This window comes from Scomber japonicus, chromosome 19 (genome assembly GCF_027409825.1).
Source record: "Scomber japonicus isolate fScoJap1 chromosome 19, fScoJap1.pri, whole genome shotgun sequence".
Classification (NCBI taxonomy): domain Eukaryota; kingdom Metazoa; phylum Chordata; class Actinopteri; order Scombriformes; family Scombridae; genus Scomber; species Scomber japonicus.
In genome coordinates, this window is record NC_070596.1 from 22,238,056 (window position 1) to 22,263,117 (window position 25,062).

At 39.6% G+C, this 25,062-nt stretch overlaps 1 protein-coding gene across 1 annotated transcript; it reads right to left on the minus strand.

The window, feature by feature from the left end:
* Positions 1-1,276: 1,276 nt before the first annotated feature.
* map1b (microtubule-associated protein 1B) lies at positions 1,277-20,731 on the minus strand. Its single transcript, XM_053340094.1, has 7 exons — positions 20,548-20,731; positions 18,215-18,316; positions 8,979-9,061; positions 7,998-8,138; positions 2,409-7,630; positions 2,095-2,323; positions 1,277-1,432 (listed from the first exon to the last, which is right to left on the minus strand). Exons 1-7 carry the CDS (start codon positions 20,729-20,731, stop codon positions 1,277-1,279), a joined length of 6,117 nt encoding a protein of 2,038 aa, XP_053196069.1.
* Positions 20,732-25,062: the final 4,331 nt, after the last annotated feature.

Here is a 25,062-nt window from a genome sequence, read left to right on the forward strand (position 1 = left end):
AATCCTACTGTGTCATAACTCATGCACATGTCTTCCAACCACTCCACTGGCCACAAAGCTATTTATAATTATAGTACAATGCTTTAGAAAAACAAGACATTTTAAGTTTTATGAAAATATCCTGCTTCACCAGCTTTACAATGGGAAAAGGCTAACTCCCCCATAGCTCAATGATTACATAAAAAGAGGTATAAGAAATAAGACGTCATTGTCTCTTTTTGAAATAACTCAAATAAAACACGCAATTTGAAATGAAACTCAATCGACAAACAAACAAAAATAGAAGCTTACATTGTGGAAAATGATAACATTTTACAGATGAGACACAGGCAAGGGAGGGCATTTGAAAAAAAGAGAAAAACATCCTTTTGAACAGTGTAAAAGGCTATCTGGGCACAAAAAGCACAATAAGTTAATATAGTAAATAAATATTCATACATCAGCAATAACGTAAACCAGGCCAAATGGAGAAAAAAACCCTTTGTCAATCAAATAAAACCCAGCCATAAGGAACAGTTTTACAATGGTTAGGGCACTCTGTTTTGCCCAGAATGAATATGGACATCATATTAATGCTAATCAACGATGAGTATCCCTTCAAACTAATTTATATTCACCATGATTCAACTATGTAACCATTTAACAGTCCTTTTGGGGTTGAGTTACCTGCCTGCTAGTTGCATCAGTTCTTATACATTCATTTTGACATACCTATAAGGCAAGAACAGAAATCATGTTGTTTTATCCTTTGGTGTGGATACTGTAACAGCCGTCATGTAAGAAAATACCGCAAGAGGGGACATTTTGTTCCTTTAAAGTACTAAAATTGATTAAAAGCTCTCATATAGTTTGACGTGGGGATGTAAAAGAAACTCAGCACATCAACAACATCATTACTTGAGCTGTTCTAGAGTTGGTATAATTGAACAATCATAGCTAGGCTGGTTTTTTGGTTTCTAATTTCCTTCCAGTACAATCCATTTATACCTAAACACTTTGAGGATGTTAAGGATGTGTTACTTCATATATTTCATTCAATGGCTACTCTAAAAAACACTAAGGAGCCCCTCAAAGCTAATTTGTTATAGTGCTAGTCCTCATTGCAGATATTTATCTTTTGGGGTTTAGTACACAAGGAGTATCAATTTTTAGCATATAAGTGTTTTAAGTGTATGCTTAGGTTTTATGCTACATAAATTTATTTTGTTCCTCAAATAGTGATCCCTCTCTTATTAGTCACTAGGTGTCCTGATCCACAATCTCTTGCTGAACAGGCCTACATCTCTATCTTACAAGCCGGGAATGACTCATCCTGCATTACAACAGTGCTGCTGCTAGCCAGGACCATAATGTTCAGCTCCTGCTGCTTGTCGTGGGTCTGCTGGTACCACTCTCTCATCACATCAGTGTCATGGGTTGGAATAAGGGTAACCTGGAATCAGAGAGAAAGAGGTTCCTCAGCTCAAGCATTCAGAAAATCATTTTTCAACAAAAGTTATTCTTATGTTTCTTCCTCCTCTTCCTACTCCCCCTCCCTCCAGATGTCTTGTCATGCTGATCATGCAGTTTCTTGATCATTCATCATAATCACATCACATCACATAATGTCACATCTCATAACTTCATGGCAGTAGCCTCTTGAATATATAAAAAAAACCTATACACATTTCATAGCTGTTTGAAGATTTGACTGAGAAATGGCACTATAATGTGGGTGCACACAGATTCCAGCAATAATTCAGCATTACTTCCATGGATCCACGGAGAAATGGAAACAAAAGTTATTTATATCACTCTTTTAGATCAATGGCAGGACCATGATTTTAGGCTGGTTTATTCAGGTTTACATGTTTTAATTAAACTCTGCAGAATCAGTTCATAACTTATTAACCTATTAAGTATAGAAGACAAAATTAGACAAAAGTCTTGAGTTGAAGGTCAAAGGTGTAACCTCACTGTTTTCATGTCAAACAAAATAAAACAAATAATATTTCTGTCCAAAGAGCAATGTATACAGAATGCATATGGAACTCTGCATAGATAAATAGTATCATATTATTGCATATAATTATCATATAAAAACTGGTTATTTACCTGCATATTGTTTCCCCACTGGGCCTTTCCTTCCAATAGAGCATCAAGAACAGCCCTACTGGGCTCCTGAGCTGTCTGGTCATTGCCACTGACCACATAATAAGAAGATCGCACACGCTTAAAGAACTCAGCATCCACATTCTTGGCACTGCAGTGATTGGGGATGTAAACCAAATCCATGTACATGGGAGGACAGTTGGGCAGAGCTGCCCCGCCTGATACCTTTCCACTGCCAGTACCTGAAAAAGGCAGAAATATAAGCAAATAATATGCAGGAAAGAAGCAATATAAATGAAGCAATTAGTAAATAGTACTCACCTGATGTAGCACTTTTTACACCTCTGGATGCAGAGGTATTGGTTGCATTTTTGGCATCTTTCCCTTCTCCGACACTCTTCTTAGGAGAGGCCGTCTTTGAGTCCTTCACTTTTGATAGACCAGTCTTCCTGGCTGGAGAGGAGGACTTCTTCAAGAGCTTTTTCTTCTTGGTCTTTCCATCTGCATTAGCATTATGAAGGTTTTCTTCCGCTTTAAGGGCCTCTGGATCTACCATGCAGACATCGTGGTGGCCTGAAGATGGAGCAGAATCCCTGAGTGCCACTGGAGGAGGATCTGCATGCCTGTAGGTAAGGGTTCTATCAGTAGGCAGAGTCTCAGAGTCATCCTCAGAATCAATGTTAGCATCTGCTGTAATGGAGGGGCACTCTTCTGTCCCTGGTGGAACATCTGAATCAGTTTGAGAGGGAGCAGATTCACTGATGGATGTGGGTGGGGTCTCCTCACATTGCTTGGCAGACAGCTTACCCCCTGGTGGTGGGGGCCCTCCTCCTAACTTGGCCAGAGGCTTCCCCTCTTGCAAGTTGTTCTCTTCATTGATGAAATATTCAAGAGGGTTGGGGTTGATGAAAGATGGGGAGAGTTCTGTCTTGGGGTGACGATACTCGCATGAAGTGACTAGGCAGAGGTCGACATCTGTCCTAGATGGAGCTGAGGGACTCTTCTTTGTGGAATCTGGGTCCCTGGAGCCACACGCAGAATTGTACTTAGACAGATCAGAGAAGAGAGGTAGGGATGTTGGGGAAGGAATTTTGGGGCTCACAGGGGATTTTGCTTCAAGTGTAAAATCCTCACATTTAAAGGGATTAGTCTCCTTTGCCTGGGCTAGAGTCCCTTCTTTTGAAAATGAAAAAGAGGATGATGGGGAAGTGGCTTGAGGAGGTGAGGGTGACTTGTCGTATTTTTGCTGTGTGTCAGATTTATAAGCAATGCTCTCCATGGATGGTGAAATTGGGCTGGTGCTATCTTTACCCGGGGGACCTCCCAGCACTGGGGATGACTCATTGGAATGGGGAGAGTGGGTGAGAGAGGCTGCTTTTGGGGTGACCGGAGACCTTTCTGTCTGCTCAACCACACCAGGTGGCATTTCTGCCATTTGGCATGGGGTTGTAACAGAGGGAGTGGACTGAGATGCATCTGATGGCGTTGCAGAAGTGGCACGGGCTGAATCACTATCTTCAAAAAGCAACGCCTTCTCCACTGTAGAAATTGTCTCTCTAGATGGTTTTCCATCAGTTCCATCTGAGGGACTGTAGTCAACCTCAGTTGGACCATTCTCCGTAGCACGTGAGCTGCCTCCCAAAGATGGGTGCTCTGGAGATTGCCTACTAAAGTCGAGGGCTAAGGAGTGGTCAGGGGACTCTTGGCCAAACTCTATTGACATAGTAGAGTGCTCTGGGGATTTTGTATCTTGCATCTGTCCTCTACTTTTTGTCTTTGGTGAGATGTCTGGGGAGATGGACATGGGCCTGGGGCTATCTTCCTTAGATGGTGATCCCTCGGCTTCATGGAAGGTGGTTGGGGTCTGAACCACAGAGACAGACAGAGAGTCATCTACTTCTGTTGAGTGAGGAGAGCCTACCTCAGCATGGAGGGAAGGAGAATCAGTGGTGGGCTCTGGAAAGGAGCTGGTGGCCAAGGAGGCAGTGGACGCTGAAGCTAAATGTGAAAATGTGTCCTCTGCTACCACTTCCTCCAGAGGTGTACCTGACTTGTCTGAGGTGGTACCCTCTGAAATGGACATTTTACTCTCTTCTTTGAATGCTGTGAAAGGATTGGTGTCTGATTCCTGTTTGGTCATTAGTGTTGAATGGATGTTTTCCTCAGTTTTCTTGTGATCTATATCAAAGGATAACTTTTCATTCTTCATTGTGGATTCAGGCTCAGTTGGAGGGGGACTTTTTGAGAGAGGGGACATTACTCTCTCTGCTGGGAAGGAACTCTCTGGTTCTGGCTCAGTAGGCTCTGGGGTAACCCTGTTGGAGGAGTCCTCTTTATCACTTGTGACCTCCACAATTACTGGACCCCGTGCTTTGTCTTCTGACAAATGTGGTAGACCTCCTGCTTTTTCATCTACTGGAGACTGATAGTAAGGTGTGTGACCAGATGACTGAGGAGAATTTGCCCCTTCCCATGTCTTGTCATCTGGGCTGATTGAGGACTCAGCTGCTGCTTTGGTGCTCCCTGTCAGAGTGGTGGACAGTTCTATTGGAGCAGCAAACAATGATGTAGAATCAAACATGTCTTTCCTGTCTACTGAGGGTGAACGTACAAGAGGTGATGTTGTGGAAGCTGAAGTGAGTCTAGCTGAGTCCGCATCAAACTTCTCAGTAGTATCTTGAGCAGTAGCAAACCCTTCAGCTTTCCCTTCACAGGGAAACTCCTTACAGAATTTATCCTCTTCTAGTGATGAAGGGGGAGATATCGTGGAAGCGGAGTGGTTGTAGTCGTGGCCTTCTGTTGCATCACTTTGAGAGTGATCTGATCCCACCAAATCCTGAAGAGGAGAGATCCTCTTCCTATCAAACTCTCCAGATAGTGAGGTACCAAACCTGCCAACATCCTGTAATGGAGATTCAGTCTCATCATTCATATTCATTTCATCACTCATAATGTCCCTTGGAGTTAACATCTCATCCATAGGAGTAGGCACACTTGAGATCTCAATGGTGGACTGAGTGTGGGCAGAGGTGATGGTGTAATCCTCATGGGGTTCATCTCTATTTTCGTCATCTGAGGCTGTTGAGCTTTCAAAGCCAACTGGAATCATTTCATCATGGATAGATGCAGCTGGGGAAACTGGCGAGGACACTTTGGGTGAAGCTGATACAAACATTTTCTGTTTCTCAGTTTCTCTTTCACGTATAAGCTGACCTTCTGCATTTTCATCTGTCACATCATCATTGTCCTTAGCACTATCTCCTGGTTTAACTTCATCAATGTGTTTATCTTCAGTGGGTGTAAGCTTTTCTTTATCTGATTCCACTCTCTGTGGTTCATAAACTTCTTCTATTTCTCCCTTCTCTTCATAATCCCCTCCTTCGGATGTCTCTTCCATTACAGTGCCTTCATCTTCAAACTTCTCACTTACACTGCTATTGAGTTTTCCCTTAGGAACCTGTTCATCTGGAGTCTCTCCGTTGTCTCCTTCAGCCTCCGTTGTGGTTATACCCTCATCCACAGACTCTAATGCCTCAGGTGACTCTTTAGTCTGGATTACTTCTTCATGGTGGATCATCACAGACTCTTCCTCCTTAATTTGTTGTACAGTTGCATCATCCTCCACAAACTCTGCTTTGAGCTCCTCAAAGTCCTTTGTGAGGTCCTCTGGTGAGGACATCAGAGATCTCTCCACTTCTGGATCCTCTACAACAGCTGCAACAGCCGCTACAGCTGCTGCAGTAGCTGCAGTAGCTGCAAGTTTAACACTATCCACCTTTGTCTCCTTCTTTGTCTCCTTCTTTATCACCTTTCCTTTCTCTTTTAACTTTGATGGGATTGCTGCGTCCTTCTTTGAGGCATCGTCTTTTTTCAGGGGCTTTGGTTTTGGACTTTTTTCCTCACCTGCAGTGGATGTCTTTTTTATGTCTTTCAAGGGCTTTTTCACATCTTTCTTTAGCTCTTTCTTTTCTTCCTTCTTTTCCTTCAGAGGAGAATCTCTTTTGATGTCTCTTTTTATAACTCTCTTTACCTCCTCTTTCTTCATTTTGTCTTCTTTTTTAATTTCGTGTTTGGGTGTATCATCTTTCTTTGTTACTTCTTTTTTAACCTCCTTTCTCTTTTCCACAGATACTTTGGTGTCCCTCTTTGTAATCCTTTCCTTTTCAGATTTTGATTTTATTTCGGGCTTCTTTTTTTCTGGGGTTTCATTTTGAGCGGTTTGCTCTGCCTTTGCTTTTGATTCTTTCTCATGTGCCTTTGCTTTTTCCCTTTTCAGTGGGGCCTTTTCTTTTTTCTCTGTCTTTTGTGTTTTTTCATGGGAGGATTCTGCATCTGTTTTTGCCTTTTCTGGTGCTTCCTCCTTTGAATCCTTCCTGATGCTTTTGCTTGGTGATGGTTTCGGGGTAGACTTCAAACTCTCTTTGCTGTCTGTTCTGTGTTTCATCTTAGCTTGCTTTAGAGTCGGTGTTGATGGCATATTAGAGGACATCGCTTTTTGAGTGACAACTGGCTGCTTCAAGAAGTCCAAATGCTTTAACTTTTCTAAACCTTCAAAGATGTGATGCTGGGTGGCATTTCCAGGAAAGAGAACACGAACAACCTTATCTGATGGATTTGCAGGGTGCCACACAATGAGTGAAGAGATTGAAGTCAAGTAAGAGACGGGGAATTCAGACTCTTTTCCATTTGGCAGCAGAATAGAAGCGGTGTCTTTTTCACTACCTGTCCACTGTTTCATAAAGTGTTGCATCTCTTTGCTGTTCTTTGATGGATTAAGAACATACATCTCAAGCTTCCCCACACCCATTTTCTGAAAAAGTATGATGGGTTCTATAGCATTTCCAACAGGTTTTTGCAAAGGCTCTATCCTCAAATTCAGCTTGGTGAGGAACTGTTGAGTGAATGCTGCCTCCTCAACATTCCTCCTCACTCTGTAATTGGGTTCAGGGTTATCCAGGTTTTCAGGAAGATTCACAAACACAACACCAATATCTGGTGAAATCATGTTCTTCACCCAGTCACTGTTGGCTGTGGAACCCTGTGACTGTTCCTCTTCAAGCTCTGCAATCTTCCTTTGCAGCATGCTATTGATGCCTGGCAGGTTATCGTCCCCGATGTGTGTCAGGAGGATGGAGTCTACCCGGTCCAGATGTCTCACCAGCTTCCAGAAGCATGACTTCCTGTCCGAGCCACCATTAATCAGCATGTTGAAGCCATTGACAGCAAAGAGAGCGGAGTCACCACGACCACCGGGGAAAATGTAACAGCAGGGTTTGGAGAGTTTGAGGAATCCGCCTGAGGTTGGTGGTTCCAACATGTCAAAAGGAGATGGGATCTCTACTGATTCAGATAAGTACTCTGTAAACTCTGAGAGACCCTCCATTTCAGGGAGTATGAGGGTGGAGTTCAGTTTCATGTTAATGAAGTCCTGTAGGTTGTGTTTGTCCAAGTTGGAGTTTTTCCAGTCACCTTGTTCAGGGCAGGAGAGTGTAAGGTTGGCTTTGTTTGCTGGGTGAATAGTGCTGAGCAATTCACCAATCTGGACATAAGAAAAGTGAAGTGACTTTTAACTTACTGGAGTCAGTAATGAAATGAATGATACAATGCAATTATTCAATATGTATATATGTATGTCTGTAGTATGTCTGTCAGTAATTCTTAAGTCTAATGGTAGATTTTCAGTAGTGCAACCACTATGCCTGTTTAATTTATTCAACATGTCACGAAAGGGTTTTAAAATATCCTCATCTAATTAGAAGATAATGGAAGCCTTCCATTAAAGTAAACCACCAAAATTGTTTTGGTTTTTTCATGGCAGCAACATGTGGAAAATATAATCATAGGTACATCATAGGTCATGTGGAAAATTTAGTGTGCTTGCAAAAGCAAACCTTATGTTGACTCACCTCTTGGTCAGCAAATATGTCTATAAAGTTGGAGAAAGAGAAAGATCCAGACTGAAGAATTAGCTCGCCAGTGTTTTCAGAGCATTGCCCTGAGAGGACCAGAAGTTTGTGTCTGGCAGAGTCTGAGATCATCAAACGAGACTGAAAATGAAAAGCAGAAAATGACGGCATTTCGTATAACAGAGAGGCTGAAACTGAATCAACAAAAACAACCAAAAAAAAAATCAAAGAAAAGTTGGAAAAAATAAACAATGTATTTATTGCAACTGCTTAAAAAAAAGGAAAAATATAAAATAATTATATCAGTCAATATATGCGGAAACAGGGGATACAATGCTTTACTGCTGCAGCAATCAGCTTAATGATTCAGTGTATTTGAAATATCATCAGTTTCACATCACTCTAATCCATTAGCTAATTAGTTGACTTGTTCTCTTGCCATCCGCTCTTCTAAATTTCCTTTTTATCCCTCTATCCTTCCTAGCCCTTTCTGTTGTTTTTTTGTTTTTTTTTCACTTTAGCAACATCAGCTGTTCTGGGCGGCTGGCCAGGTCAATCCTGCTGTGCTGTGAGATAGTAATGCAAAGATTGACTGCAGTCATGGCTGGTGGTTGGAGGCAATGCTGAAAAGAAGTAGTTACAGAAGAGAACATTTTGCGTCATGTTTGCTCATATCTGATATCAATATGCAGCCAAAGGTTTACCGCAGTAATAAAAAGGTAAAAGGCTTCACTTGTTATTCTAAGAGAAAATTAAGCATTAGTCTGGTCCCCTGGGTTTCTAATTATTCCAACCATCAGCAGTTCACATTACAAGGATGGATAATTGGCTAAACATGGTGGACTATCAAGGCGTAATAATAATCCTTTTCAAGTTTCACAAATATCTTTGTTAGTCATTCTTCGCTAATAGAAGAATATTAGAAAAAATAAATGCTTATGAGAATAACAGAGGTTATAATAGAATGACTTATCATTTTACCTCAATACTGACTGCTTCATCAGAAGGGTTGATGAGTACCACCGTCTCCAGGACATTACTTTTGTGGTGAAGAATTCTCTGACCTGTAAAACAAAAAAGAAAAAAACTCAAAAAGTTAATGGACACATAATTTAATCATACCAAGAAATATGATACATGCCCTGCCTCAAATATGAATACATGAAAACTCAACAAATCTTTCTCTGGAGACATGATGCATTGCACAATCAAATAGAATTACTTTGACTTTGAGTAATTTCTGGTCAGTCTGGACCTGCCATTCTTCACTTTTTTTCAAACCATCAGCATCACAAAGAATATCAAATATCCTCATATTTCACCTCTGTCCTTCTAGTATGACTTTGACCAAAGTAAATATCACAATATGTTAATTATTTGAACTCAAAACCACACACATAAAACACAAATACAGAAAAGCATACAATATTCACTTTCTTTTGAAGCATTCTCATATGTGTTTGTGTACTCCTGTTGACTACCATAGTATTTTGTACACTTTTAGTATGTAATTTTCCTTACTATTTAATTTTTTTTCACTTACTATAAGTAAGTATGACTGTGAGTGGAAAACAGCAATTTTATAAAACCTGGTACATCTTTTCTATTCAGTTTTAGTCAGTATGGATCTGTACACTGACACAAGATCTGAATTTAATCTCTGTTTGGATGGAATCATTCCTCATTATGTCTGATTACAAAGTCGTAATGACTCTCAGCTCCTCTGGTTCCTGTAAGGGTGCAGGGCTCAGCAAATTCATGAACCGATTCATCAAACACAGACGATCTGGCAGTTCTAATATGGCTGTGTAAATGTTAATGGTCTCTGCCGGGTAAAGGTCTTTATCATTGAGATGGATATGAAATCCCTAGAGATGAGAGTATAACAACCTCCTTATACCCTGAATCCCACTACTCGGCATTGAAACCTTTTTCAAGATTAAATTCCTCCTCCATCTTTCTTTGTTATGAGACGGTGTTAAACTTATCTCCATACCGCTGTGTTTTGAAATTATAGTCAGGATTTTTTTTAGCTTAATTAAATTCTATAATATATTTCCTGTATTCGTTTATTATTTATTAATTTATTGAAACTGAAATATCTATCTGGAGATAATCACAAGAACTTAAATCTTCTACAATTGATTTGTGGACACTAAGTGCAACACAAAATGCTGTAAACAATGACTTTATCACCTTGTAAAGCTGATATGTTAAACATATTAGGCCACCAAAAAAATAAACATCCAGACAGTATTCACTTTTATCTTTCTTAGTGTCTCCAGCTGCTCTTAAAGGAAATATTTGAGCCATTAGCTGCTAAATTCTCATTGTTAACTTTGACTGTCTGCTGTCTGGTTCTTAGCACAGCTGTGTGCTCCTGAAAACTGGTGATGATGTCAGATTTTTTGACATTTGTTCTGTAGCCTTTGTTGCTAAGGTTGTTCCATGGGTTGTTCATGTTGTCCACTTCTGTATTTTGGATAGGATTTGGGCTCAAATATAAATGGATGTATTTGAGAAGTTTACATTTCAAGAAAAATAATTGATATCTGACAACTATTGTTTGTTTACGTAACCGCAAAACCACCAGAAGTTGACTGTGGCCAATCACAATGGGCTCATAGGGAGGGGGCCTTAAAGAGACATGAGCCAAAACGGCTTGTCAAGTTTTTTAAACTCTAAATCATGCAACGATATTGTTGTAAAGCCCCTGTATATGAAATATAAAAATATTAATTAATACAGCTTTATAGCAGTGTTATTAGCTTATTAGAAATCATTACAAGATGTACTATTTTTTTAACATATTTGTACATTGTATAGAAGATCACACAGCTTTAAAACAAGACTAGGTATAACTGTCAGATGTCAGAAATAAAAGATATAAAAACAAATAAACCTTGACTTCTCTAATTGGACTGACTGCCTATGAGATGACAAAAAAGATGAGACGAGACATCATGATCGTCTGCTTAACTGTAAGACCTGCAAATGTTTGGTCTCTGTATAATGGAGAATGGTTTGGTCTACCACACGCAACGTGAGCAGTGGCGTGTGACAGGATTTTAATCAATCGTATTAGGTTTTAGATCATTGATTATGATAATGACTTTGATCCCACTGTGTGACTTTTTGTGTCTCTGTGTATTAGGAGGTATTCTTTCCCTAAGGAGGTACTGACAGGTTATCTCGAGCATCATGATTCATCAACACATCAAACTCAGTGTGTCTTCGTTTCTTCTCCTTGTTATCGCATTAATATTTTAAAAATACAAATGTGACAGAAGACACGTGTGAATTTGTTCATTTAGATACATTTCCGCTGGTAAAAATGAAGAAAATACTGCCACCAGGATTCTTAGAATAAGAAAAACAAAAACAAGATATGTTCAATGTCAGGTTCAGAGGGCAATGCAGTGTTGCTTGGATATCATTAAATGCAGAAGCATAATTTTCGAAGACAGAGTGTGCTTCATCCCCAGAGATGTGCGACTGCAGCAGTTATCTGGCTGCTGGGCCAATTCCTCCATACATATTTCATATTGCAAATTCTCATCATGGAGCATAGCCATTAACCCGGCTGCTTCCTACTCCCAGTGGGCTGTCACTCCATATGGAAAAAGTCTTTCATTCAGTGCTGTTAATAGTGAAGCGGCATGCACACAGTATGACTATTAGCCTCTAATATTCTGGGGAGTTTAGTGGAGGTAGACATAATGACTCTTAGTGTCGTTATTTTCTAGCCACATGTCAACCCTTTAGCAGTTGCAATATTGCACTCCATTTATTTTATGGAGTTAGTTATCCGAAAGGAAAAATATTTTCAGTATGACTTTTATTTTGAGCTTTCATATAAATTTAATATCACGACAGGTACTTTAATGAGAAAAAGGCATCATCCTTTTGATGTGTGTTTTTTTATAGATGAGGTTTTTTGCAATTTCTTCTTTCTTTTCTGCATGTTTTGCACCAAAATATCTTTAGCTCTCTCTTTTTTCAAGTTTCAAGTTTTTAATTAATAACAGTAAACTAAATATTGATTTACAAAAATGACCACTAGTGAATGTAACAGGTAACAGGTCTGTTTTAAGCAACACAATAAATGAAGGTGCCACAGATTTGAAGTCATTTGACATTAAAGTGTCAAGCAAAAAAATAAATTCAAACACAAAAAATACATATATGTATATTTTAACAGCAATTTAGCCTCTGAGTCTACTTGTTTTCCTATGAAATGAAATGATGGTGTTGAGTGACAATTTTGTGATATGCTTTACAGGGAAAAAGGCTGTGATTGCATTAGTTTTATTTCATATCACTACCACTACGACCAAAATCTTATGCCTTGATTTTTCATTTTCACTGACCTTGACAGTGTGTTGCACCTTTTGTTCCCTTTATGGCATCATATTTAACAAGTCTCAGCTCCTCATGAAAGCCTACTCCCTTTGCATATGCACTTTATTAGCAATTGAAAGTAGATATCTGTGTCAGCATCATACCAAGATAATCAAAATCCCAGTTGGGAGAAACCAGCTTTGCTGAGCTTTGTTCTGAAGAGGCAGCAGTCTTAAACTGATGACCAGAGCTCCTCTAACAACACTGAGGAAACAGTACTCAGTGGTCTGTGAAACGGGAGAACTATCAATCATGTATCTATTGTTCCTCCTGCTTATGCTACTGTAAACAAGCCATATCTGCAATTGCTAATGTAATAGAAAGGCATCTTGTTTCTCTTTGTGTCTCCCTGTGGGTTACACCCTTCACACAGTACTGGCCTTTTTCTGTCTGGTGAAACAGAAAATGTTGCAATTCCTACATGAAACACAGAGCAGCCACCATTAGCACCACCATCACCCAATCCAAATTGCTGTGTGTCTAGGCTGCCTCGTCAAAAAATGACAGATTGTTCACTGGAGCTTGCTTGACCCTGACAATTACCTTGATCAATATAAAAATCCTTAACGCCTTCTGTGTCTCTCTCTCTGCAGGAGACGAGGTAATGTAACATGCATCACTGAGCATTCTCCTTCTGGCTGAATAGAAAGTGCAAGACTGGTATAGCCTGCCTGTCACAGGCTGAACCAGACAGGGGAACATCGATGTGGATGGCACTGCACCAAGAATAGATCAGTGGAACAACTACATTTGGTGCCTCCTTCCTTTTGGATCAGAAAAGACCTTGAACATAAGGATGATAATTTTAGCTCCTTAGGTGGATCCCCTGCATGTGTCACCAATCTGTCCTTCTTCTCTGTCAATCCCCTTTCCACCATTACAGAATAATTGACCCTCTGTGACTTTCAGTGCCAAAGATTGGGGCCCCTGAGCACAATTTTCAATGTCACTTTCTCCCGTGTCCCCACACAACTGGACTAAAAGGGGAACTAGCATACATATGGAACTTAATGGCACTGACTTTGCTGTTAAGCTGGTTGACTCATAGAAAAGTCAATCACTGGTGTGGTGACATTTGGCTTTAAACCCTTTACAATCATTATCGTTAGGAAGTAACCTCTCAACCCCAATGACAACCTGGCAGGAGAAAGGCAATAGTGATGACATTATAATTGAGGAGGCATTCAGTCAATATTTTGGACCTGGCACAGTTTCACAAAGCCTAAATTAATGTTCACACTAAACTAAGTAACCAAACCTATTACATTTTTTTCAAATATGTCTCATCACAACAGGTAGGTGTCCAAATTAAAGATTTAAATAGGTTTTCCTTGCTGTGGCCATTCCCCCTGTCCATATTGGCCATTAAAAGATCAGTTCCTAATGTGTTTTCAGTCTACGTGATGAGGGACAAAATCGACAGTCCTCATTTTACGCAAAGATGTATTTAGCTGAAGATAATATGGGGCTTCAGCTGCCAGAGTTATCAAAACAAAGTGAGTATCTCCCACAGACAGACAGTGTTTTCCTGTTCAGCAGCAGTGGAAGGGTTGTAACCAAAAGAAGGATTTTGGCACTAAAAAGACGAAAGATATCAACTTTATTTGACTCATTCTGATGGCCAAAGCCTCATACTAGCTTCACATTCACTGCTACTACATGGTGTTCTCTAGCTGGAAGGAACCAAGTAAGCTTAAACAAGAGAGGGGTAGCAGCTGGATTCATAAGATCACTGGCTTCAAGTTATCAGCATCCTATGAGGAATTTTGCCTGGTCTTGTGAATCCAGTTGCCTTGTAAGGTAAGATGGTGATAGATGGTGATGGTAAAAACACTCAATAGACAATAGAATGAAAACAGACAACTATTTCTAAAGTCATAAAATCTTAGGGTTAGGGTTATTATTTGGGGGGCGGGGCATGTCTCTTAGTTACAAATATGAGGGGTAATCCAGCTTGAATAATGCATGACTGATCGATTAATCTTCTGATTTCCAGCTACAGAACTGACCAGTCAGGTCAGACCATTTTGTAGACATCAATTGAAAACGACTATCGTATTTGTAAAAACTGTTGAGGTTATCAGGAGGATCTTTATCTCAGACAAACTCATTCATGAAAGTCAACACAAGTCTTAATTACTATTGATCACAAGCTGAAATATTGTCTTCAATAATGGATTTGTGGGTTTAGGGACGGCCTTTTAACTCTCCAGTTGCTTTTTAGGCTTGAGTGCCGTCTGTAGTGAAGGCAGAGTTCTGGGAAATCAATATGTAGCCAGAAGTATCATATATCCATCAAAGAGACACAACGGGGGTCTCCTGTCTGGCCTCTTTTTTCCCTTTTTATTCCTCCTCACTGTGGGGTCCAGCCTTACCGTTTGTGTGGATATGCACTAACGCAGTATGATGGATAGCATGTCATCTATCAAGCAGACAGATAATTGCATTTGTCCTCCTCTGCCCAATACCACCTACTGGTTAGTGTTTTCCAGTAAGCACTCAGCCCAAACCAATGAATGCACTGTAAACATAAAAACCTAAACATATAAAAGTTTTTTTTTTTCTTGGGCTTTTTAAATGTTCCGAGGCTGAATCAGATTGGTTACGTTGCAGTAATGTGACATGTGCTGGAAAGTTCAGTTAACATGGCCCTCCATATAAAGATGTTTTATTGATTTTATTGATCTTTACTACATGCTTATGTTGAAATGAGATGTATTGTACATAAAGCCAGCAGTTCAGCTCCCTAATCCATTATCTTTATCCTGAAAAAACACAGTGATTGTGTGCTTCATGATATTTTGTGAAATGCCCATTCACATTACGTCCCATAAAACCACAACACATGGTTCTTGGACTTTGTTTTTGTATCATCAGGATTAAATAGAAGAGATATAGCTAATGTGTTAATTTAGCTTAAAAGAGAGGCTTATGAGATGTTATATGTAGGTGGATTTCATTACCTTCATACAGAGCCAGGTTATTGTCAATTTTATATGAACACCTTTAAGATGAGAAAACAATTGTAATTGTATGCAGGGTAACTGAAGGACAGGTTCACAGTTTTCAGGTCTGTCTTAAACCAGCAGTCAGGAATGGTTACAGCATAAAGAAAAACATTCAGAATCATTTCATCTAATTCATCCTGGCCTTCGAAATGTGCTTAGAAAGTGATAGGTGACAAAATACACAGTCCTCATTTTGAGAATGTATTTTTTGTAAAAGTTTATCTGAAGGTAGTATAAGACTTCATTTCTCTGAGTTAGTCAAATGAAATTGATATCTTCCACAGTTAGAGTCTTTTTAGTTAAAAATATCTCTCTTTGTGTCTCGATGGACAGTGTTTTCCTGTTCAGCTGCAGTGGAAACATTGTGATAAAAAAGAGGGAATTTGGCTCTAAAAAGACTTTGAAAGATGTTGACTTTATTTTACCAATGTGGAAAGCTGAAACATCATATTATCCTCAAATAAACTTTCAAATGTATTTTTGCACAGATTGTGGATTTTGTCTCCCATCACTTACTTTGAAAGTGCATTATGCAGGGATCTTCTAATGGCCAGTATGAATAGAAGGAAGGATTTCAGTGGGAAAAAAATTGCAAATGTTTATTTTGGCACCTGACTGTTGTTTTAAGACAGATTTGAAAAATTGTGAATCCATCTTTTAAACACAAAAGTCTTAGTCAATGTCAAGGCAAATACTGTAGTTTTCCAGGAAGTCCTTCATTAGGCAGTTCATATATAAAAAGTTCAAAACACAATGAAAATGCTACCCTTGAGAAGCACTTGGCAAGCCTGAGGCATTGAATATAAAATAACATTATTCCAGTTGTACCGCATACGCAGCATCGACTCTCAATGTCTTAACTTCAGTAATTCTCTTATCAGAACTGCATTTCTGTCTCGGTGTCGCGCCTTAGTTACCACTCACATCAATCCTTGCCTAATTCTCTTCTCCTAACATATGCTTTGCTGTTTCCTAGCTCATCCCCCTCCTCCCTTGCTCCTGTTGTTTGCCTTTCTCTCATCCTCCTCTTCCAGTCATTTCCCCTCACCCTCTCTGTTCCCTGAGTCCTCTCTGTTCCCCTCCCTTCTTTACTTTCATGAACAGACACTTGCCATTGGGGATTCTACACTGCTAATTACTCCCAAATCAACTGTGCATCTACTACTGGGTTGCAAGGCAACTGCACACAGGAGGAAGAGAGGGAGAGAACAATGGAGGATGGGAGAAAATCCAAAACAAGGTGAGATAAAAGGGAGTAGGGATTAAGAGTCTCTTTGAATGCTACTACATGCTACTACAATACTACTTGCATAGGAATCATGAGGCATTAAAATAAAACTGCCTGATTTAATCTGCAGCAGCTTTTGTTGCCCGGATCAATCTATTGTCAATCTAACCAAATATGAAACCCTGCTGGTCATATCCAATATGGAGCAGATCCAAGCAGAGGCTTTAACTGCTGCTGACCGTCAAGGCCATACTGCCCACTGGCAGACCACATGTCCTGCCACCCTGGATCTGTTCCATCTTTGTAGAGCCGCTCCTTCATCTCGACTATCAACGGATACAGCTATAGGAGCACCATGCAACAAAATGCTGACAGGGCGTATCCAGGGATCGGTAATAAAAGCTGTGTGCTACTTACAGTATACTGCAGGGGAAGTAAGGGTTGACTGTGATGTTGCGATGCTGCTGCTGATAAGTGTGTGTTGCAGGGTTTTTTTAGATTGCAATGAAAGCTTTTGGGAACATATGTTAATAATCAAAGTAAAATCAGCTACAGAAATGTTCTACTGAGGCTATCCTCCAAAGAAAAATGAAAAAAAGAAAACAAACAAAAAAACAAAAGGTTGTAATATCAGTTGCCCAAGTATGACTTCATCTGGAGGAGGACTGTTGGATGGAAGGTAGAACCTAACAGTGGACTTTTCCACAGGAGACCAATATTCATTCCTGTGTGTCTGTTAGTGTCTCATTTACAGCTGCATGTCAGGACAGTAACTACAATTGTTCCCTGACCTTAACCCCATGATTATTATTGTTGAAATGGCAACAAAAGTCTTTAACTTTAAGGACATAGTAACTTAAATCCATGCCAATGTTTCTCTGGCCTTAACAGAGTGATCATTTAAATATTTAACATCTTTCTTTCTTTCTTTCTTTCTTTCTATTACTAAAAGCCTAATTATGGAATGGAATTGGAAACTAGTAATAGCTATAATATCTGTATGCAGAATATCAGTATTTCAACTTATTAATGAGTGGAAGTGGTACTATATCAACTTGCATCGTCCCTATCAACTAATCTGAAATTTAAAAAAATAAAGAACCCAAACAACTATCTTCCCCTAAACCTAACCTGTGTTTTTGTGCCTATTCATAACCAGACCTTTACAATAGTGATGTCTTATGATAAAATAAAAACCATCACGGAGTGCATCATCAAATATGGTATTAGGTTGTTTAAAGCGACTCTTACCTTTCTTGCATTTCACACAGCGTTTTGAAAAAACTTGAACAGCAACAACCCCTCCTCCCTCCTATGTCCCACCCCCACATTATCAGACCCTCCACCACCACCCCCTCCGCGCACTACAATAGTGAAGATATAGATATAGTTTTCCTTTTCCCCGTGGGAGCAGCTGGAGGTGGAAGCCGTGGCCCAAATTATATGATTGTTCAGAGTTTTCACAGAACCATATGAGAATGGAATAATGATTAGTTTCTATGCCTGGTGGATCTCTCTAACATTTTAGAGTGCCATTACCTTACGTTGCTTTAATTTTGAGGATTTTATTCCCAGTTTACCTTTGACATCTGCAGAGAAACGAGCTGAGTGTCTGGAGACAAACAGCTTGAGTTCCTGGTCCAGGTTGCAGTCAATCAGGTTGGTATCCCAAGATCGGATCCCTGTAAGACAAAAAAACAAAACAGAAACACATAAATCAAATCAACAAGAAATTTAAAAAGAACAAAGAAAAGAAAAGACAACAGCAAAAAGACACATATGTTAGCTCCACTGTCTGAAAATGTATCAATACACGCAGTGGGTATTGCACATGGAGAACTTGGCAACAGGTCCAAACTATTGCAAATGTACAAAGTCTCACTCTCACCCACACATCTATATCACTGATCTTTTGCCTGCGGCTCACTGGAAAATCTTAGAGTCAACATGAATAGACTTGTTACTGTTTTGGCATGAGAAAAGTAATCTATAATAGGAAATATCTATAGCCCTGATACTGCTTTGCCATAGGCCAGACACACTGGTAGCTTCCATTGAGCTGAGTCATGGTGGTATCTGTCTCTCCATAATTATGTGAAGTAATGGCCTAATGAAGGGCTTTGTGAATTTAGGGGACGACATAAACTGGGGAAAAGGAGGTTGTTTTCCCCTCTGAGGTAAACTGCACACCAAGCTGAACATAAAAGTTTATTTCTTACCAAAAAAGGTGATAACAATAGAACGTCTAAACTTAAAACAAAGGGTGTGGCTCTTAAATGATTAACGTGGGTATTTATGAAGACAGTAAAATGATAAACAGGAGTAATGTTACATGTAGATTTGAAGAACAAAAACAGAAAATAAAGCTATAGCTATACAAAAACTTTATCTTCTGAAAAATATTCTGTGATATAAAACAACTCCACAAGAGGTATAGCAACTAAATGAACCTTGAGGTGAAAATGTTTCCAAGGTCAAGATTGAACTCCCAATTTTAACAATCGATGAAAAATCATATAATAAAAGGGACGTGAAAGGGACTGTGACTCCAACAGGTTAAATTCAATCAGGTGGTAGACATATTTCTCTATACAAAGCAACATTTCTACACATTCAACACATTGTCACACTCAATATGTGCTTGTTTTTGTCAGTGAGGAAAACTGCAGGAAATATATAAAAGCCAACATTTCCTCTGTCAAAGCCACTTTCTTGGCAACAGAAGGAAATCCTGATGTGTTTTCCTTCTGCCTGCAAAATAAAAAAAAAAAGAAGAAGAAAAAAACCCACTCTTTTAAGCTATTTCACATCCACACAGTTACTGCGCCACAATCTGCTTTTCCTTCTCCTCTCACACAAACAGTACACTCAGGCCACGGAGCCAGACCACTACAGCAGCTGTGGTGCTTCTAAATCGCTCTGTTCTGTTTGAAAATCGGTCCTTGTGGCTTTCCGTAGGGACCGCAGTGCGGACCGAACCACGCCCACCAGCCGGTGTGAGGATGAGAGAGCTGGATGCGGGATGATGATGATGATGATGGTGGTGGTGGTGATGATGATGAGGGAGAAATATTCTCACAGGATAGTAAAGAGAATAAATAGATATTATCCCATTATTAAAGACAAGCAGCCATTCTAGTCTCGGAACAGTGCGGGTATTGATTCGGATTTGTCGGCATAGACAGGCCTCCTTTCACAACAACAACAACACAAAAGGAGAGAAGCTGCTGCTGTAAACCCCGTCCTCTCTCCTCTCCTCCTGATTGTAAATTGATGCGTGGGACCCGCTGCTCTCCTGAAACAAAAAGCCTGACGCACCTGAATATAAACCTCGCAGGAGAGAAAAAAACACAGCCGCACCGGAGCCAGAGAAATGCGATACGCTGCATTATTGACGCATAGTCCAGATTTACTGCTGAATCATTGCTGTCAGCTTTATTAGAGGACTTGGCCCACGTGTGTGTAAATGACAACACTGGGCCTATTGGCATAATTAAATAAACTAGGAGAAAAAAACACTCATACTGAGCTATACTGCTCATAAACACAGTGGATGGATGGCGAGGAAAGTACCTGTGCGTGTTTTCGAGGCCAGATGTGGCGACAGCTAGTGGTGATGTTACTGGGAGGGGCTGTTCAATAGCTCTATTACGAACAACATCACTTCTAGTTGCTCATTAAATAAGTTCAAGCCATTAGCCTATTAATAACTCTTTAATAGCCTATGCGTAATTGGCTCATGCATAACGCAAAATGCGTAAAGTTTCGCGTTACAAACAGGTGCATCAACATCCTATGTAACTTAAAAGAGCTATATAGCGAACTTCTAAGCCATACATCTGTTCAAGTTGTTATAAAGATGTGAAGTTCAGCCCACGGTGGCCTACATCCACCTCACGAAGCTCGATCTTACCTTTCTCTATGTCCGCAATGGCACACTTGAGGTGATCCTCTGTTATGATCTCCCCGATCACCACCAGCAAGTAGAATTTGCTGTCAGTGAAGTGCTGCGCGGGGCTCGAGGATGTCGGAGATGCCCCGGTGTTGCTTTGACCGCCTAAAGTCTCCATATCTGCAGTTTCTACCAGGGTGGCCATCCTCTCCTCTCACTCTCTGTCTCCTGAATACGCGCAGGATCCCAGCAGCAGCAGCAGCAGTAACAGCAGCCTCCTCCCTTTTATTCGCTGCAGCAGTGAGAGCACCAGAGTGGTCTCCAGACACACAAGTGAAGCCTTGATAGGAGTGGCCCTAGCTTTTTATACCAGCAGACATTGTGTCATATTCGGTAACCGGGGAGAGGAGAGGGCGCCCGGTTTTTTCGCACACTCACTCCACAGCTGATGTCATCCGCAACGAATCAAACGCCTCCGGAAGTCACTGAGATTTGATGCTTTGTGTTGTACATATTCAAATATCTCGTTACAAGCAACAGCTTGGAAAATATTTTTGACCTATTGCTCATTAGAAATAATCCTATACTACCACCTGCTAACAATGACTTGGTTTTAAGATTTTTTAGGGGTACTCAGAGGTATGTAATTAAGTAATCCATGTTCAGGAACGGTTTTATGGACTGTAACGCAGCAGGTACTCTGACTTTCTCTTTTTCATCTCAGACTGAAATAAAAACTCGTGGTAAAGCCATGAACATCCTCCCAATGAGAAATGGTATTGTGTAATAATTTTGCATATAAAATCAGTTGTTTTGTATTGATACTGTCTTCTGAATAAGTTACTTTTAACTGTGTGCTCTGCTTTTCAATGGTTTTCATAGGCATTCAAACTCAATCATCTCAGGTTATATTTTACAGAGCATGATTGTCTTGTAAATATGTCTTTAGAGATTTGTTTTGTTTTCACATCTGCTGAAAGGGCAAATTTTCATTGTGCCTACATTAAATCTGAGTGGATGGTGTGAGCCAGCAAGCAGCATTTTGTCTGGAAGCCAGTCATGGTCCAAGATGCCATCATGATGATACACAAATGTGATGTGGAAATCTGAAGCTTTCAGCATACACACTAAGAATGGGCTAATTTTAAGAATTTTAACTGGGCAATTTAATATTTTCTTGTGACAAATAAAACATATCAGACACAAAAGTCCTAATTATAACTCAGTTATAAGCTGAAAATGATACATTTACATCATCATTTAAAATATTCCACACCATCTACCCTTAGACCACCTATTCAGATAAAGAAAGATCAGGTTTAGAGGTTTAGTCTAATTCAGCCCTATAACCCTTCATGCTTCTGGTTTCACATGTTTGTTTAATGACTTTTATTAAGCTTTTATAAACTCTGTGTGACATGTTATGTTGTAGTGCAGGTTTGCACTGAGGGTGCCATTGTGCATCATAAACATTCAAACAAGTTTAATTTGATTTGATATTCGATACATAATAATTCAGCGTATGAGCAGTCCAAGTAATTAAGAGAAAATCTTATAATGGAATATAGTTAATACAGTTTATAATAACATACATGTAGATTAAGGGGAGACAAAGGTTCTTTCCAATTTTGACAACATGTTTTAAAATAATTATCATTAATCATCACCTCACTTATTTAAAATCATTATTCCTGAAATTGAAATTCTTTTTGACTAGATTCAACCACCTTTTCTTCATAATCATAATATGTGAGCATCATTTATAAAAGTGACATGTCTATTTGTAATTTTTATATTGTTATGATGTTGGATGTCAAAGTTAGACTTGAGGTAAACATATCTAAAAATGCTCCCTGCAAGTCAAAAGCCAGGGCTTCAGCCTGCTGTAACCACTTTGTTGGCAATGTTATGACGTGATGAAGTCAGATTGTTCACACATGCCCACAAAGGGCCAAATTTGTTATAAAGGTTGTTCCATAGGTTGTTCATGTTGTTCACTTGCATATTTCAAATCAAACATGTAGAAATGTATTTGGGAATTTTCCTTTTTGAGTAAACAACAACAAAAAGAAGTGAAATCCTAGCACCTACTACAGCTGAGGGGAAGCTTCAAGGACTTAATCAGTCAGAACAGATTGGGCTCATCAGGAGGGAGGCTTAAAGAGACAGGAGCGAAAATCACCTGTCACAGACGGAGACTGAACTGAGGGGCTGCATAAATGGCCAATGAGTTTTTTCCAGGTTATTATTATAGACCATGTAAATATGTATGATTCGTCCCCTTTAAACACTGATTGATAGATGGATCCTAAATGCTCAATTCGTCAGACAAGCACATAAATTCTTCCAACATGACACAGCAAATCAAAACAATCCTATCTCTTTAAGGTAGTATATGTTTACACAGTTTATATAGTACAATATCAAGAAAGGGATGCATGCATTGTCCATTCATATATCCCCATATGCACAGAGTTTGTCTTCTAGCCTAACCAGTATCATTCATTCTGTATGTAGAGAACATACACATACTATAGATATGGATGTCTTATCACAGTATCCATCTTTGATAAATATATGAATGAAACAGCGACAGCACAGTCTTCCATCTTTGAGTTCCCTCAGGTCGATACCTGACAGTCTAATGTGCCGGTTCACTTTCATTTCAAGAGATTCACTTGAAGAATAACTAAAAAGAAACCCTTTTGATTGTGGAATGCTTCGAAAAGTCTAAATGATTTCAGCTGGAAGAAAGAAATATCAAATCAGGTGGGGGTTAACGATGGACAACTACAAATGAATAGCAAATGAAAAGAACAGAGATCACAAGATTCCAGTCTGTCATCTTTTAAAGGAAAGGAAATAGCATGTGCGTGTACAGTATGTGTAGATGTTAAATATAGTTGGCAGTGAATAACAAGCCACTCTGTCTTATGATATGAACATAAAAGATGCTCAGCTTCCCCGTGAGGATAGTCTAGCAGCTGAAACTTTGCCCTCTGTGAAAGCAGACATACTTCAAAACTGTTGCAAGAACAAAAAACCTGGCTGGATTTCCCTCTGGCAAGCCCTTATTGATGTGATACAGTCTCATGGATGGGGTCACTGCAGGTGTGTTATATTGACTTAAAAAGACTATCAGGAACAGGAGTCCACTCAGCAGCTGCTGGATGTGAATATTTCAGGGCCTTTGTGGCATGGTGGGCTGGACTCGGTCATATTCTCCCAAGGCCATGGGAGGTTGTATCAAACATTCATTATATGCAGCCTGAAAGAAGGAAGGCATTAAAAATACAAAAGGCTTCCACCAAAAGTCTTCCAGACACAGACAATGATGGGGTGAACATGTTGTGTCTGTGTGTGTTGGAGCATACACATACATGTTGTTTTTGGGAGGAGCAGTGATAGATAAGACTGCTTCAGGATTTTGCCTGCACACATGCATTTATTGTGTGTGTGTTGACAGGCAGCTCAAAAATGAACGTGGAAGGATTTTAATAATTCAGAAACCCTAAATCCTCATGGATCTTACAAAACATCAAATCCTGTGATGCCTCAGGTCACATATAAATACCACAAAGAAGTTAGATATACTGTGTACTGTACTGTACTGGGTGTGTCTGGAAACTGACACATTATTCAGTAAATAAACAGAACAATAAAAATAAATGGAATTAGGTTGATGATAACTTTACTGAAGTGGTTTATATTACAGTAGGCTAAATCTAATTTCAATCCCATATGCACTGTATATGCCTTACACATCTCTGTTGGTTGTTTCAAATGAACTGTTTATCATTCTAACCAATTATCTATCCATTTGGAGATGTTGTCAGTTCTGTTGCACTTTACATATTAAATAATGGGGTAGTTTATTTTTACACCTGTTGTGTCAGAGCGCTCTTTGTACTCTCATATTGCTTTGAAAATTCACATATCAAAGTGTTGTTAGCCACACCTCTTTCAGCTGACAAATGCTGCTCATTTGCATTAAATTTGATATGATGCACCTTGGTATGAGTGTTTTTCAGTCTAACTGAGGTACGTCCCTGTCAGCAAAGTGCAAACGACTTCCGAGGTTGTCCTTTTCCATTGTTTTGTATACTGTTTTGCATAGCGTTTGTTCCTTTGTTCCTGCCATCAAGGTGGCCAATGATTCACTGCCATCTGTAGACACTGGTTAGTGTTCTTGCTTGATATGGGTTCTGTGTTTGATGCTGTAAACCTCTCAAATTTACTAGGACTTTTGGTTTTGGTACCACTTTTGTGATAGAAAGGACACTGTTGAAATTGGAAGGGCTTTTTTCACCGCTGCCCTCCTAACCTTTGGAGTCTCAGAAGGGTTCATTTCTTTTATTTTTATTTTACATACTACCAGTGGGCCACATATTTCATTAACACAGCATTCATTTGCATGTATATGCTGACGATGCACAACTTTATATTCCCCTTAAACCTGGTGATATTGGTGTGTGTATGTGTGTGCGCATCTCTTGTTAGACAACCAAATATCCAGGTTAGTCGAAAATACCCGTG